The sequence below is a fragment of the Nyctereutes procyonoides genome, unplaced genomic scaffold (assembly GCF_905146905.1).
Source record: "Nyctereutes procyonoides isolate TBG_1078 unplaced genomic scaffold, NYPRO_anot_genome, whole genome shotgun sequence".
Classification (NCBI taxonomy): domain Eukaryota; kingdom Metazoa; phylum Chordata; class Mammalia; order Carnivora; family Canidae; genus Nyctereutes; species Nyctereutes procyonoides.
The window spans coordinates 35903816-35921807 of NW_026575051.1; the positions used below are offsets into that span (position 1 = coordinate 35903816).

The 17992-nt window shown below is 36.4% G+C and overlaps 1 protein-coding gene across 1 annotated transcript in view; it reads left to right on the top strand.

The window, feature by feature from the left end:
* Positions 1 to 17992, top strand: part of CD109 (CD109 molecule) — a 131598-nt gene that overhangs the window by 77637 nt on the left and 35969 nt on the right. Inside the window, exons 16-23 of the mRNA XM_055330053.1 lie at positions 3598 to 3672; positions 4146 to 4206; positions 6626 to 6767; positions 7668 to 7785; positions 10527 to 10640; positions 12742 to 12960; positions 13721 to 13865; positions 16273 to 16449. Of these exons, the coding sequence (XP_055186028.1) occupies positions 3598 to 3672; positions 4146 to 4206; positions 6626 to 6767; positions 7668 to 7785; positions 10527 to 10640; positions 12742 to 12960; positions 13721 to 13865; positions 16273 to 16449 (1051 nt within the window). The remainder of the gene's footprint in view (positions 1 to 3597; positions 3673 to 4145; positions 4207 to 6625; positions 6768 to 7667; positions 7786 to 10526; positions 10641 to 12741; positions 12961 to 13720; positions 13866 to 16272; positions 16450 to 17992) is intronic.

The following is a 17992-nucleotide window of genomic DNA, read 5'->3' on the forward strand; positions in this document are numbered from 1 at the left end:
TTTTTAATTCTGAAAATTTACATCTGTAATTTCTTCATATATTTCCTCTTTGCCATTTAAATTTTTCTCTTCTTCTGAGACTCTTGTTATTCAGAGATTGGCACGTCTACTTCCTTTATCCATATCTCCTAGCTTTTTGTTTTATGTTCTCTGTCTCTTTGTCTTTTCTGTTTTTCTTTGAGAATGCTCCTCAGGTGTTTGCTCACTGATCATTTGTCAGTTGTATCTATCCTACTTTGATTATTTATATAGAGTTCTTTATGTCAGCTATTATATTTTTAATATTTATTATTTTCATTTGGTTCTTATCTTTTGTTTTTGTTTTATATAGTTAATATTTTTCCTTATCTCCTTATGTATATTTACCATGTTTATTTTAATTATTGAGCTGGCTTTTTCAATATTTTTCTTCATATGTTATTTATAGTCTACTTGGATGTCTTTGTGGAAGTCATACTCTTTGGATGTAGTTGACTTGGCAGCTGTTCTGATAATGTCTGTTGATGAAGGTTGAACACCCTATTCCAATCTGTGTAAATCTTGTGAATTTAAAGAGAGGTAGTGGTCAAGCTCCAGGGACCAGGGAACTATTCTTGCTCCTCCCTGTGTACTGCTAGTTTTTATGCAGTGTTTCACTTTTAAGCTCTTAGGGAAAAGCATCCCCAAGAAGAGGCAGTCTCTTGAGATTATGATTCAACAACCCTAAGGGTTTGGAGGACAAGAGGAAGAGTGAATGCCTCAGTTTCTCACACCAGAAGGGTAGAGGTGCTGACCTGGTATTATCTTCCTGACACTTGTACAAGCAGTGTAGACTGCTGCTGTAGCAGTTAATAAGGGCGGTGAAAATGCAGGGAATGATTTTCCTGAGGCTACCCCCTGGAAAGAAGCAAGAGCAGACTTTAAAAACTTTTTCCCTAGATTGTCTGCCTCTGACACTTTCTGTCACCAGCTTCCTCCCAACCCACCAGTTCAAGATATCCTTCACTCTTCCCAAGTTTTCTCATACCACTCATCTGAGTTTCCTCCTTGCTTTCATTGTTTCTCCAGAGTTGGCTCTGGGGGAGGGAGTTAGGAGCCAGTAGTGATAGACTATTTTGGTTTCTTTTGTTCTTGTTAAATTTGTGAGTGGTGCTGAGAGATTCTTGAGCACCTTGGGAAAATTTAAGTGTGCTAGATCTTCCAGAAATTATTTTCAGATACCAGCCTTTGCTGCCCTTTTGGCAATGCCTTTTTATTGAGCCACTAAGGAAGAGGAGAATTTCTTTTCAAGATAGATGCTTCTTCCTAGGTAATTCTATTGATTCACACTGGAGTGTCAGCAGGTGATCTTGCATGTGTTTGTGTCCTGTAGCAGAGTTTGAGTCATGAGTCCAACACTTTTTCTCTCCATTATGTCTGGCTCTGGCTCTGTTGCCTATAGTTGGGTTGACTATATTTGCCAGCCTGTTGGGATGTTATGACATTTCCTGTTTTCTCCTTCTGTTGTTTTCTTCTTTGTGCCTGTTCTAGCACCATGTTTGCTTGCCATGGAGGTAGCAATGGTGGTCGTTAGCATGGCAGAAACAGTGGATGCAGGTGTTTAATTTTAAACAAGGTATTTTTTTTAAACTTATACTTAGAATCTTTCATCATTTTAATTCCCACCTTTGTTTTAATTTGTCTGGTTAATGCTAATGTAAATCAGGGAGATGCATTGGAATAGTTACCAAAAAGGGTATAATATCTTAACTTTTTTATTGTAGTGAAATATATATAACATAAAATTTGCCATTTTAACCATTTAAAAAAAGACAATTCAGTGTCATTAATTACTTTCATAATGTTGTACAGCCATCATCACTGTTTCCAAAACCTTTTCATCACTCTAGAGACTCTGTAACCATGAAATGATAACCCATCCCTCCAGAAACCTCTAGTCTACTTCTGTCTTTATGAATTTGCCTAGTCTAGATATTTCATGTAAGTGAAATTATATAAAATTTTTCTTTCTGTTTCTGCCTTCTTTCACTTAGCTTAAGGTTTTCAGGGTTCATCCATGTTGTAGATGTATCTGAACTTCATTTCTTTTTATGGCTGCATAATATACAATTGTATTTATCTACCTCATTTTGTGTATCCAGTCTTCTGTTGAAGGGTGTTTAAGTTGTTTCTATCTTTTGGCTATTGTGGCTAATGCTACAGTGATGCACAGCATGCATGTATCTCTTTAAGTCCCTGTTATTTTCATTATATACATGGGAATTGAATTGCCAGGTCATATATGCTAGTCTATGTTTAGCTTTTAAAGGAGCTGTCTACTTTACTCTCTCTTTTAGCCTATTTTACTCTCTCTTGCTAGCAATGAGTGCCGTTCTTAAAAAAAAAAATAGCATTGCTAATGTGATAATGCAAATATCTCAGTATTGAAAAAGCTATCTCATTGATGTAATTTGTGTTACTTTGTCAATGAGGTTAAATATTTTTTATGCTTATTAATCATTTGGATTTCTTTTTTGTGAATTACTTCTTTTTGTTATTTTTAAAACTCTAACTGATATTGTGCAGAACTTATATTAACCTTCTGATTTAACCCATTTATCTGTCAAAAGTGTGGGTTGTTTTTAATGCTAATCCCTATGTGTTGGTTTAGTCAACTGGTGACATTTAAGTTCTTCTTGGGCAAAACTCAAGCATACCCCCCCTTTTTTTTTTACTATTTAATTAACTAATTTAACTTAATTTTTAAAAATATTTTATTTATTCACGACACACACACACACACACACAGAGGGAGAGAGAGAGAGAGAGAGAGAGAGAGAGAGAGAGAGAGAGGCAGAGACACAGGCAGAGGGAGAAGCAGGCTCCATGCAGGGAGCCTGACATGGGACTTGATCCCGGGTCTCCAGGATCAAGCCCTGGGATGAAGGCGGCGCTAAACTGCTGAACCACCTGGGCTGCCCTAATTTATTTATTTTAAAAAAGATTTAATTTATTTATCAGAGACAGAGAGCGAGAGCGAGAGCGAGCATGCACAAGCAGGGGGAGGGGTGGGAGGGTAAGGGAGAAGCCAACTCCCCACTGAGCAGGAAACCCAACCTAGGGCTTGATCCTTAGGACTCTGAGATCATGACCTGAGCCGAAGGCGGACACTTAACTGACTGAACTGCCCAGGTGCTCTTATTTATTTATTTGAGAGAGAGTGTGTAGGGAGATGGGACAGAAAGAGAGGGAAAGAGAGAATCCACAAGCTGACTCCCCACTGAGTGTGGAGCCTGGTACAGGGCTTGGTCCCAGGACCATGAGATCATGAACCTGAGCTGAAACCAAGAGTTGAGCGCTTAACTGACTGAACCACCCAGGCGCCCTCAAGCATGCGCTTCTTAGGAACTCTTGATTCTGAAGAGAGTAAAGATAAGTTAAAAAAAGAAATGTATTTTTAGCTGATTTAATCATGTACAAGGCATGCACATACAAATTATTTATTCCTCCATTTGTGTCATTTTCAAATTAGATAAGCTGTGGGCTATATGATATCTAAGTAACATGCAAGAAATATTGCAGAGGGCAGAACAGGTTGATATGAATCAATTCATTCCATGTATTTTATTTTCTCCTTAGGTGGTCCATGAGTTGGAACTATATAACACAGGATATTATTTAGGCATGTTCATGAATTCTTTTGCAGTTTTTCAGGTATGTTTAGTTTGTTACATAATTTGAAAAGATATTAATATCTTTTACTATTACAAACACTTTCAGAATTAATTATCTCCATTATGAAATGGTAGCATTTTGTTAAATGTGTTGAAGTGCAGCATGTTATATAAATATAATTTGAAATGGAAAGATAATCATCCTTCCAATTTTGAAAGCAAATGGAAAAAGTGCATGTGAGAGAGAGTGTGTGTGTGTCCTGTGTATGAGAGGGAGAAATTCTCAAAAATGAGATAGGGTAAAAAAAAAATACTTTCACATATGCATAAAAATAAATGAACATGAGTGAGTTAGGAGTATGGGAGACTGCTGTGACATTTTATTTTATTTTATTTTATTTTATTTATTTTATTTATTTTTATTTTTACTTTTTTTTTAAATTTTTTATGCTGTGACATTTTATAGAGCACTTAAAGTTTTATTTTTAAAGAAAATTAAAATTATTTTTCTAGGAATGTGGCCTCTGGGTATTGACAGATGCAAACCTTTTGAAGGATTACATTGATGGTGTTTGTAAGTAAAACCTGGCAATATGTTTTTAAAGTATTTAAGTCTTTCATCTCAGGTATTTAAAATTATGTATATAGGTATGGTTACTTTCTGGTTGGACATGGTAATCATGATCTTCATTTTCTGTTCTCTTATCCTAAATCTTTGGAGTATAATGTTCATCTGAGCCATGACATGGAATGTTTGGGTTTCTATCTAGATTTTTGAAATGAATACTTTCCATTTGCTCTCTGTAGTTCTTTGAGATGGTTATATTTTTGGACATATTGGAAGATCCTATGCTTTAATTTGTATTACAAACTCTGCTATTATTTTGGAATTAGTTAAAAGGAGCGACATTAAAAAAATTCTTTTTAACGATTTTATTTATTTATTCATGAGAGACACAGAGAGGAGAGAGAGAGAGAGAGAGAGACAGAGAGAGAGGCAGAGACACAGGCAGAGGGAGAAGCAGGCTCCATGCACCGGGAGCCCGACGTGGGATTCGATCCCGGGTCTCCAGGATCGCACCCTGGGCCAAAGGCAGGGGCTAAACCGCTGCGCCACCCAGGGATCCCTATCTTATTTCTTATCTTATTATTATCTTATTATTATTATCTTATTCATCAGGTCCAGTTTGTTCATTCATTCTTTAACAGATAGTGATGATATTAATTGCATGCCTAGCATATATGAGGCAATGAGATTTCAGCTTGGTCTAGTGGGGCAGAACAACATATCATTAGAAGTGTGTGCTGAGCCCTGGGGTGGGAAAAGTACAGCATGCCAGGGGAAATACACAGAAGTCACCCACCCAAGAGACAGAGCAGAATCATCTCTTGAGACTATCATTCCTCTCCTCTGCTTGGCTTCAGGCCCTTGACAGTGTCTCCTTGATCATTGCAAGAGCCTCTTAACTAACTTTTGCCTGCCTTCATTTTCCCCTATCTCTAAACCATTGCTCACAGTGATGCCAGAGTTACCGTTATAAAACATGGGCTACATCATGTTTCAAATTTATTTTAAAACCTTCAGAGGGTCAGAATTGATTAAATGATTACTCTAAGTCCTTCATGATGGCATATGTGATATTTTAATATCTGGACCTTGCCATTCTTTTTCTCATTTTATGGCACTCTTACCTAATACGTCATATTCTGGACATGCCTTTGTACTTAGCTTTCTGCCCTCCCCTCACCCCGCCCCTGTATGGGATACTCTCTAACTAGAGACTTAAAGAAAATGGAATTTGCAAACAAACAGCAACACTCCTGCAAAATGGATTTTTCCCCCTAGCCATACTATTTTCATTATTCAGATTCTGGGTAAAATCAGCCATTCTGTGCACAATAGGCATTTTATATATGCCTGTTATAATTCTTACCATGTTTACTACAGTTTTCTATTTGTCTCCTCCATAGACTATGAGTAGAGCTCACTACATTCATCTTTGTATCCGTGGTACCTACTACAGTATATTGTTTTGCATTTTATTTTATTTTTTATTTTGTTTTATTTTGATTTTAAAAATATTTTTTTTATTTATTTGAGGGAGAGAGATTGAGAACATGAGTGGGGTGGGGGTGGAGTGGGGAGAGAGGGTAGAGGAAGAGGGAGAAGCAGACTCCCCCTGAGCTGGGAGCCCAATGTGGGGCTCGATCCCAGGACCCTGACATCATGACCTGAGCCAAAGGCAGATGCTTAACACACTGAGCCATCCAGACACCCCTGTTTTGCATTTTATTTTGAAATAATTTTAGACTTATAGAAAAGTTGAAAAAATAGAAGTGGGTGATAGAAATAGAAAGAAAGCTTTTAGTGGAATATGGGTTAGGATGCAGTGTTATGGCTTTATTAGATGACCTGTTCCTTGAGAATTTGGGATTTACTGTTTCATGCTTACTTTAAAAAAATGTAGATATGTAAACAATTTGGAAAATTAAGACTTTTCCAAAAATGGTTTAGGTTAACGTTGACACTTTTGGAAGTGTGTCAGTCAGTATCGCAACGACTTTTTTTAAGCTAGTAAACTGGTTGATTGTAGTATCTTATGGCTGGTATAGCCAATGGTAATGATCACTAGGGAACTGAAAAGAGAACAAAATTGGAGGGAGCTTTAAAAATGTGATTAACTGTTTTTTAGCAACTGCACTATAAGTAGTTTTTCAGGTAGTAGTTGTACAGGCAGGGAAGGTTGTTTTTTTTTTTTTTTTTTTTTTTTCTCGTTTTTTAGTTTTGGTGCTTCTGTAACTGGCCTCAAAGCCTTGGGTAAGTCACTTGACTTCTATGAGAATCAGGTATCTCATCTGTAAAATGAGAAGGTTGGATAAGATGAACTCTGACGTCCCATTTAGCTAAGAGGTGTTGTGATTCTGTGAACTAAGTTTATAATCATCCTCTACAGTGACTTTTTTCCCTAACAATTATCAATGTTGATTTTTAGATGACAGTGTAGAATTTGCTGAGAGGTTTGTAGAGGAAAATGAAGGATACTTGGTAGATTTTCATGACTTCTCTTCGGTTAGCAATCCACATGTCAGAAAGCATTTTCCAGAGACTTGGATTTGGCTGGACACCAAGATGGGGTAAAGATTTGTAATGTTCTTTGCTCATACATACTTTGTCTAGTGTTAGTTTTAAATAAATTTTTTGTTCTTTCTAATGTTTAAGTACAAATATTGTGATTAACAACTAAATAGATGAAGAAGTTTTTATTTTAGAATGATATTTATTGTATTTAAATTTAGTATTTAGTAAAGCCACATGCAAATTGGGGCAGTGAGAGTGTCATTAAGGAGAAGCTGGACTCCTTCTAGTGAAGGGTGTTTTTAACTTCTTTGAAGTTTCATGGTTCTTGTTAGAGAAAATTACTGAGAGTACACTTATTGCCTTGGAGTGGGAAGCACTCATAATTACTCCCTTGACCTTGTGGCCCCTTGTAAAACCTCTCCATGAGCCACAGGAAGAAGAGCACAGGTGATAGAAGGATTTAGCTTAGTTGACAAACCCTGTGCTATCTGGCCTGATGACTGAGCAGATGAATCATGAAACCTTCACATATTTTATAGTCAGCCATTTATGGAAACTTGAAATAAGACACAAGTCAAACCTCAAAAAAAATAGCATTGACTAGGATAAAGAGAGAAAGTTTTATGCAAATTTACAGAAATAAATTACATTAAATTTGAAAATAGATATTTATTTTCTATATACAACATTTATAAAAATAATTGTCATTCTGGAGGTATAAACACTGCAGAAAGCTTTCAATGCAATATGGGTCAGAATGCAGTGTGATGGCCTTATTAAATGACCTGTTCCTTGAGAATTTGAGATCTACTGTTTCATGCTTACTTTAAAAAAATTTAGATCTCCAAACAATTTGGAAAATTAAAACTCTTCTAAAAATGATTTAGATTATGTTGACTTTTTTGGATACATGTCAATTCATGGTGTTGTGATTTTTGTTTTTATCTTGACTTCAGTTCTAGGATATACCAAGAATTTGAAGTTACTGTGCCTGATTCTATCACTTCTTGGGTAGCTACTGCTTTCGTGATCTCTGAGGACTTAGGTCTTGGATTAACAAGTACTCCAGTGGAGGTAGTATATTAAAGACTTTCTTGTAAATGTTAGTGTCCAAAGCAAAGAAAGTGTCAACTCTTCAATGGATTTTCAAAAATGATTCTTATGATGTTGATGTTTAGAGATTTGTCAGCTTTTTCTTTTGTTTTTCATTGGTTTTATACTTCAGAATGTGAGCTGTGCTAAACTCCTAAATGTGCTACATCCATATTAAGATTTGGATTAAAAACTTTATTATTGAATGAATCTAGCTATTTCCAAAGGCCAGAAGAGAGAGAGTTTCTGTGTATTCCCTCTGAAAAGAAAGGACAGAACTTCTCAAGATGTATTTCTAGCAGGCATTCCTTCATATTTTTGGTCAAATTGCATCACATGTTACTTTCCAAACTAGTTGCTGGCACGAGGAATGTAATGACCATGTTTGGTCTTAGACCAGTAGCCCTTACTCTGTCATATCTGAAGCATTCTCTTTATAACAGATATTTTGTTTTCCCCTTTACCATCTGGAATGAAAATCATAGAAAATACAGTATATCTGTATACTTAATTTAAAAAAATGAATATGATGCCTTAAGTGAAATATGAAGGAGAAATAAAAGTAAGGTGTAATAAAATAATATATATTATAGTGTATAAGTGATCAGACATAGCCACATTAGAAGGCATAAATCTTTAAATATTTACTCCATGCATCAAATCACCCATTGTGTAACAGCTGTAAGTGGAGTTTGATATACATGTGTTGTTTTAGCAACTCAAAAACCTTGACTGATACTGCTTGTAGTGATGTCAGTCTTTGAGACCATGAACCACTTTTGATAATGTTACAAACACAAAAATATGCACTCTTCTGTTGATTTACAAAATAGTTGTATTTATGAAAAATTCAGTGTGTGTGGAAAAATGCTTTGGGTTTATATATAAGTTCAAATTAGGTTGTAAGTTCAGGTCATCATAAGTAAGTACTTTATGTGAATGTCTGAAGAGGCATTTAATCATGAGAGATGTGGGACAATTCTTCATTGGGACGGTCCTGAGCATTTCAGACTTTCACCCACTATGTGTCTATCGTACCTTTCAATCATTGTAACATTCTAAGACACTTCCACAAATGTCTGAGTAAACCTCTAGAGGGAGCTACTGCTGCCAGTGACAACCATTGGCCTAAACTAATCAAGATTTATTTTCAGAGGCAGGGTAGGGGTTTAGCTGCTGCTGTAGGATTTGGCCAACAATATCAGAATTGGGTCACCAGGGAGAAAGTACATGTGCCTATATATGTTAGAAGGTAGTAAGCAGAACATCAGTTAGACTTTCTCCATGAGTCTAAAACAAGAGCTGTTTGACTTGGCCAGTGGCTTTTAAAGCAGATTGGTGGAGTCATTATAGTATAGTAGGTGAGGAGCTGGGCTTTGGCATCAGACATGCTAGGATCCATTTCTGGCTCCTTCATTCACTAGTGATGTAATCTTGTACTAGCTACAGAGATCTCTGAGCTTCTGATTTCTTTTCTGTAAAATATGAGCATAGATCCTGCCTCATAAAAGTTGTAAGGATTAAATGAAATAATTTGTGTAAAGTACCTATAAACTATTGGGACTACATCAAAGTAAAAATTTCTGGACAGTGAAGGAAAAAACAAAACTAAAAGGCAACCTAATGAATGGGAGAAGATATTTGCAAATGACATATATGATAAAGGATTAGTATCCAAAATATATAAAGAACTGATAAACTCAATACTCCCAAACCAAATAATCTGATTAAAATGGACGGAAGACATGAACAGACATTTCTCCCCAGAAGACATACAGATGGCCAACAGATACATGAAAAGATGCTCAACATCACTGATTATCAGGGAAATGCAAATCAAAGGTGCAATGAGATATCATCTCTCACCTGTCAGAATAGTTAAAAAACAACACAAGACACAACAGGTGTTGGCGAGGATGTGGAGAAAAAAGAACCCCTTGTACTGTTGGTAGGAATACAAAGTGGTGTAGCCACTCTGGAAAACAACATGGAGGTTCCTCAAAAGACTAAAAATAAAACCACTCCATGATCTAGGAATCACACTGCTGGGTATTTACCTCTTAAAAAACAAAAACACGAATTCAAAGGGATACATGCACCACCTGTTTATTGCAGCATTATTTACAACAGTCAAATTATAGAAGCAGCCCAAGTGTCCACAGATAGATGAATGGATAAAGGAGATGTGTTATAAATATATGATGGAATATTAGCCATAAAAAGCATGAAAGCTTGCCATTTGCAACAACATGGATAGAGCTAGAGAGTATAATGCTAAGTCAAATAAGTCAGTCAGAGAAAGACAAATACGATATGATCTTATTTGTGGAATGTAAGAAACAAAACAAATGAACAAAGGAAAAAAAGAGGTAACTGAGAAACAGATTGAACTATGAACAAACAGATGGTGACCAGAGAGGAGATTAAAGAGGGGGGTTAAAGAGTATACTTATCATGATGAAAATAAAATAAAATGATAAAAAAATAAAGTCCCTGGGTCCTAGTAGGCATTTATAAAGTGTAGTAATTACTCTATTAAATAGCATCATGTCAATTTATCATCATTGATTTGGGATAAGTTGCTGTTTGTTTTTTGTTGGTAGGCAAGTGGACATTTCTATGTGGAATTACAAGCTTCACAGGTTTTGTGAGATTTGCTTTTAATTGCATGAATGTGAAGCATTTTGATTTGAATAAAATATATATTTGTTTGTCTTTTCCAGCTACAAGCCTTCCAACCATTTTTCATTTTTTTGAATCTTCCCTACTCTATTATCAGAGGTGAAGAGTTTGCTTTGGAAGTAACCATATTCAATTATTTGAAAGATGCCACTGAGGTAATATATTAAATGTTTTGTTAATTCACACTTCAGGAAAAAAATGGAGAAAACACACAGGGATTGGATTGTTAATGTTTGGGTATCTGGGAATCTAAGCATTTTATACATTTCTGAGAGGCTGGAAATAAATATACTTTGTCAGTGATTTCTTCTACTTATTCATGTCTAAGGATAGTATTAGCGTGTGTCTGTACATTTTGTTTAATTTCCAGCACAGGTTTTCCACATTAGCTGCATAATTTCCTCACTATATCTGAGGCAGGTCATTATCTTTCCTGCTTCCCTGTACCCTTTCCTAGCCTTCCCTGCATCTAGAAGACGTTGCTGCTTCTCACTGCCATTTCGTGCTCCTTGCAGTTGGCAAGAACTTACTTTTTTCAAGACCTGGCTCGAAACTAGGATGCCCTTCCTCACCCATTCTGTTATGCCTTGTTTCCATGTTTATATAGTGTACTCTATTTTGAATACAGTGTATTCAAAACAAGGCTTTGTTTTTTGAGTCATGTGTCTTATGTTTCCTTTAGTTAGTCAGTTCTCTGGAAGGCAGGCCTATTTGGCCACTGTTTGTGTTGTGCCCATTGTAGTACTAACCAAGTGACTGATTTTTTTCTCCCCTTAGAGTAAGTAGGGGTATGTAATTAATTTCATTTTATAAAAATTCCACAATCTCTTTAAATACTATGTTTTATAAATTGTATTTTAAAATTGTACTTAAATTTTTTTAAAAAGATTTTATTTTTTTTATTTGAGAAAGAGAGAGCAGGAGTTGGGGGGAGGGCAGAGGGAGAGAGAGAAGCAGACTCCCAGCTGAGTGGGGAGCCCAATGGGGGCTCGATCCCAGTACTCTGGATCATGACCTGAGCTGAAGGCAGACACTTAACAAACTGATCCACTCAGGTGCCCCTGAATTGTACTTTTTAACTTAGTCAACAATTATACATTGTAAAGAGCAAAAGATCTGGAATCAGAAGGCCTGGATTCAATGTCCTGCTCTATAACTTACCAGCAAATAAGTTAATAGTAGTTTCCTCCTCTGTAAAATAGGACTAATAATTATTATTCCTAGAGAAAATATTTTGATAAACAGATGAGAAATGGAAATGGAAAACAACTCATAAAGTATAAGGCTTGGGTAAATGCTGTTTTTTTTTTTTTTTAAGATCTTTTTTATTTACTCATGAGAGACACACACACACAGAGAGAGAGAGAGAGGCAGAGACACTGGCAGAGAGGGAAGCAGGCTCCATGCAGGGAGCCTGATGTGGGACTTGACCCCAGGACTCCAGGATCATGCCCTGAGCTGAAGGCAGGCGCTCAATGCCGAGCCACCCAGGCATCCCATAAATGCCATTCTTGATAAGATTGGCAGCTTTGGCATACTTTACAAAAGTTTACAACCAATATATGCTTCAGTACTCATCTCTGTGTCATTCTTTCCTTGGAATAATTTAGCAGAGACTCTCGAAGGATGTAATAACACTTCATCTTGTTTGTCTTAGGTATTTATTAACGGGACCAGTGTCCTAGGATGACTCAGTTAAACCAGGCTGGTGGCAATACCATGACATGAAATAACCTTTCTGGGCATGTCCTTCCCACTCAAAGGCTTTGCATAATGACAGAACTTAATGTTAATGGGCATTTAATGTTAGAAATGGAACTGCTGGGGTGCCTGAGTGGCTCAGTTGGTTAAAGCATCTGCCTTTGGTTCAGGTCATGATCCCAGGGTCCTGGGATCGAGCCCTGCTTTGGGCTCCCTGCTCAGCAGGGAGCCTGCTTCTCCCTCTGTCTGCTCCCCCTTCTCCCTGCTTGTGCTCTCTCTATATATAAAATAAATAAATAAATAAATAAATAAATAAATACATTTAAAAAAATAAGTGGAACTGCAGAGCCCTGTTCCCACATATCTGGAGATGGAGGAGAGCATAGAGAAATGAAGATTTTCCTGATGACCCTCTCATCCTATCCTTGGCTGAATCTCTGTCTCATCCTCCTTAGTCTTGAGCCCCATGGATTTAATAGCATTTAACGTGGGGATAAAGCAACACTTTTCTGAGGAGCATTTATTATAGAAAAATTTTGATAATTTTCCTTCCAGGTTGAAGTAATCATTGAGAAAAGCGACAAATTTGATATTCTAATGGCTTCAAATGAAATAAATGCCACAGGACACCAGCAGACCATTCTGGTTCCCAGTGAGGATGGGGCAACTGTTCTTTTCCCAATCAGGCCAACATATCTGGGGGAAATACCTATCACAGTCACAGCCATTTCACCTACTGCTTCTGATGCTGTCACCCAGAAGATTTTAGTAAAGGTAAGTATTTGAAGTCTTGAGTAAGTGAAATGGAAATACATAATTGAAAAGGAAAGAGAAGATGGTTTTTCTCTTGGTTAAATTTGTTGGCAAGATCTAGTAGGTCATCTCTACCCACTTGGTATTGTCTAATTGTTTTCTCATCTGTATGCAAAGATCTATATTATGTTTTGGAGATAATTGCCAATATTCTCTTTAACTTTATGGTATGCCTGTATAGTGAATCTCTTTTGGAATCAATTGCATTTACAAACTGTATTACACTGGGGTCCTAGTAAATCATGCCAAGTGGATATGTAGATTTTGAATTTTGAAATTCCTCAATATAATTGGAAGATATTTTGTAGATTTATTTTGGAGAAGATATTATGCAGAAAAAGACAACTCAGCCTAGTAGATAAGCACTTGTGTTCCGATGTGACAGCCCTAGGTTCAAATCCCAGCTCTGCCAAATGTGATTTAGAACAAGGTGTATAATCTCTCTTTGGATAATAATAGGATTTACTTCAGAGGGTTTTTCTCATCACCTTTTCATCTTATCCTTTGCCATTCCAATTACCATTTCATGAAATGTTTTGTCTACTTTAACTAGAAAGTAAGCGTTTAGTAACAGATTTGGAGCAGGAATCAAAAACAATAGGTATTTTTTCAATTGTACACATACTGCAGATACAACAGGCAAGACGTTTATCTTATTTATATAAAGTTCTCTAAACAGATGAGTGAAGATGATGTTAATTGTGTTACTTTTTTCCAACAGGCTGAAGGAATAGAAAAATCGTATTCACAATCCATCTTGTTAGACTTAACTGACAACAAGTTACAAACTCCCCTGAAAACTTTGAGTTTCTCATTTCCTCCCAACACAGTGAGTGGTAGTGAACGAGTTCAGATCACTGCAATTGGTAAGAATACAGTCTTATCACCATCACTACTGGTTAATTTGTATATGACAATATAATGTACATATTTTATCTATGTTTAGGTGTGTTTTTAATTTAATCATAATGAAAAGAGGTTGCAAAAGTTTTTAGTTGATACCAGCTGCTGAGTACAATAGAAAGACGAGCAGATATGTGTCCTAGACCAGTTCTTAATCGCAGTGTACATATGAATCATGCAGGGATCTTGTTTAAAGGAAGATGTTGGTTTATTAGGCTTGGGGTGGGGCTTTAGATTATGCATTTCTAACCAGCTCCCACTTGATGCTGATGCTTCTGGTGTATAGACCACTGTTTGGGTAGTAGCACCCACCATAATGTGGCTGGAGGGTGGGATTATTTCTAAGAGTGGAGCTTCTGGCTTCTGTGACTTTCAGCCACTGGTACATATCAGAATCTTTTATGGAGTTTTGTAAAAACGCAAGCTCTACTTTCAACCCACACAATCAGAATTTCACGGGCTATGTATATTTTGAAAAGGTTTCACAAGTGCTTCTAACTAGAAGTTGAGCACTATTGCCTAGAGCTGTTCTCTGTGCAGGAGGCAGATAACCTTTACAGCAGGATGCAAACAACCTACTGATTTCACCCTCTCCTGGTCACCTTCTGGCAACCTGAAAGTATTATTACATCAGCTGTTAAACATAGCTTCCACATAAACTATTTATCTGGTTGCACTTCACAAATAACTGAAGGAAATGTTTAGATTAATGAAGATTAATGAATCTAAATAGTTTGTTAGGTCTTCAAGATGTCAGGACCTAAGGCACTTTTTCCAGAGGTTCTTTTACATCCCATCTGATCTAATACTTTCCATTATAGCTCAACCATCTAATCCCTTATAGAGTACTTTTTGAGAATCTTAGGCATAATTCATAAGAAGAATTAAACAAGCTCTCTACCTAGGGGAATAAATTCTCCCATAGTGTTGGGATGTGGGGAGGTGCAGCACACACATGGGGGGATGCAGTACACATGCACACACACATAAGTGTGTGCATACACATACACACAAAGGGAAGATACTTTCAGTTTCAAATGCATACCACCATTCTTTACATTGGAATGAGTCTATCTTTAGTATTGAAATACTAATGAGGTTTGATTTTTAAGCTTGATGCAAAGAATGATTTTTCAAGTTGTATTTTTATATGGTTATTTATTTTTAAAAAAATCTATTCGGTAGCCCAGAATTTTAGTGTGAATATTAGTTCGCTTCTTTGAATTTTGAGACTATAAGTTTATGTTCACTTTGAATGTTAAAAACCATAAAAACATGAATGATAACAGTATAACCTCTATTAATTTTTTTGTGTTAACATCTTAAGTTTAAGACATCATATGCCAGCAATGGCTGCAGCCTATTCATTTAAAAGAGGTCTTCCTGTCTTTTTAGATTCTTTTTTTAAGGATTAGGTTATCACTAAGTTTTTGGACTTGAAATGGGTAAGTTTCTAAAATAAACTAGATGGAAGAGTGTTCTCCATACAACTTAGCCACAGTGGAGTCGGAATTTTTTTTTTAAGATTTTATTTATTTATTTGACAGGAAGAGAGCACAAACAGGGAGCATCAGGCAGAGGGAGAGGGAGAAGCAAGCTTACTGCTGAGCAGGGGAGGGGGTACCTGATGTGAGGCTTGATCCCAGGAGCTCAGGATCATGACTTGAGCCAAAGGCAGACATTTAACTGACTGAGCCATCCAGATACCCCTCACAGTGGGGTAAGAATTGGAACTCAGCCTCTGTATTTCTAAATTATTTACTTATTTCCCTAAGTCATGGTGTTAGAATGTAGGTAGAAGTGTCTTTCAAGCAGGCATTTTGTTAATTTTATATTACTAACTTTGAAGAATATCCCTTATCTGTTTTGATTCTGAGATTCATTGAAATACGTTTACATGTTAATTCTACTTTGTTTTTATTAAAGAGAACACATCGAAAAATATTATAATCTTTACTCTTAAATAATTTCTCAAGTGTTTGTAGTGTGTTAGTAAGAAATCAGAGTGAAGTTCTAGTTATGTGAAGAATACTACTAATAAAACATTTCTTTCTTATATAAAAATGATGGTTTCCTGATGGTCAGTTCCTGATATTTTTGTTCAAGAATTATTTTTTAAACTTCTTTTTTGCCTGACATATGCCACATCTTTAACTGAACTAGAAGTCTGATTTGTCACATAATCTACAAGTTTGGTGCCACTGTGTAATCAGTTACTTGACCTCCCTAAAAGCTTGATATAAAGTCTGTACCTTGTTCCAGGTTTGCTTCAGTGTCACATGCCTTCTGTACTCAGCAGAAGTTTCTTTGCCACCAGGAGCTACAATTACTGAGCATTTGCTGAATGTATTGAATATTTTGTGCTTTCAGGAGATATCCTTGGTTCTTCCATCAATGGCTTAGCCTCATTGATTCGGATGCCTTATGGCTGTGGTGAACAGAACATGATAAATTTTGCTCCGAATATTTATGTTTTGGATTACCTAACTAAAAAGAGACAACTGACAGAAAACTTAAAAGAAAAAGCCCTTTCATTTATGAGGCAAGGTAAGCATTTTAGAAATGTACTTTTATTTGTAAATTTCTTTATTTCTTTTTTTTAGGCAGAATCCACTCTAGACTGTATTTCAGTATAGACTGATTTGTCTTTGCTGTGTGATTGTAGAACTAGATGGTGTTGAAATGTGCTAGAAGCAGTGGGAAACTGTCACCATTCTTCCTGCAGCTAATTGTCACTAATTGCTGCTAACACGTTAAGGAATTAGTGTCTAGAAGGGTTTGTATTTTAATTAGGGACCTGAAATTTAAAGCTACTTAAAAATCTAGAGGACTGAGTGTTCATTTATTCATCACACATTTATGGAGTATCTGCTGGTACCAGTGTCAGCTCTGCCACTGAGGAAACAGGAGGTCAGGGCCTTTCTTCTCAAGGAATTCTTTGTTCAGTGAAGACAGTCTGTACATACACACATGTGGTGCCATGGGGCAGGCACATTCTCAGTGCGTTTAAAATGTCAGGTAGGTGGGAGTTAGGAGGGCATAGTTTATATGAGGAGGCCCTGCTTGTCTCTTAGATGTCAGACTCGTGATTACTGTCCCCTGAGTTCTTGAGAGGCAGATATTGTTCATGGATACCAGATGCTTTGTGTCTGCAACTTGCAAATAGCAACAGTTACTATTAGCTGAGCACTTATATGTGCCAGGCAGTGTTTTAAACACTTTGTAATTAATGTCTCATTTAATGCGCACAGTGTTAGTATTGTTCTCCTGTTTTTACAGAAAAGGAAACTGAGACACAGAAAAGTTAATTAACTTATTAGCAAGTGAGTAGTAGAGCTGGGATTTGAACTCACTGCCTGGCCCCAGAGTCCATGCACTTAATGTCCATCCTTAGACAAAAACAAAAATGTTTCTACTACTACTACTACTACTAATAACAATAATGTATATTTGATTTCCTCAAATACTCCAGAAGCCAACTACCCAAAATTATGATCTAGGTTTTGCGTTTCCATGTTAGGGGACTTCTAGCAAAATCTCTGTGTGGTTGAGTTTATTTGTCTACATAATTTGGGCTACCTGCTGCCCATCAAATTTATGAGGATTAGAATGGTTTATGCAAAATGCTAAAAAAATCCTTGTTCAGTGTAATCTAAAAATCCCAACTCCTAAGTGTTTTGTTTTTGTTTTTTGGAAGGAATGGGTTAAATGCAAATAGAGGCAAGCTGTTAGTGATTTTACTAACTTCTCCACAGTTATGAATTAGAAAGCTTAAAGACATATTTTGATGTGAGCTTTTCTTCCAGGTTCCCTCATTATGTAGGAACTTATTTATCCTAAACTAAATTTTATGTAATAATGGTAATAACCAACCCTGTTAAAAGCTTTACAAATGTTTTCATTTAATTCTTTTTTTTACCTTAAGATTACTTATTTGTTTGACAGAGAGAGAAAGAGAGAGAGAGAGAGTGAGAGAGAGAGAGAGAGAGAGAGAAAGAATATGCATGTGCACGCTCTGGCATGTGTAAGGATGGGGAAAGGGGCAGAGGGAAAGGGAGGTAGAATCTTAAGCAGACTCTGCATTGACCAC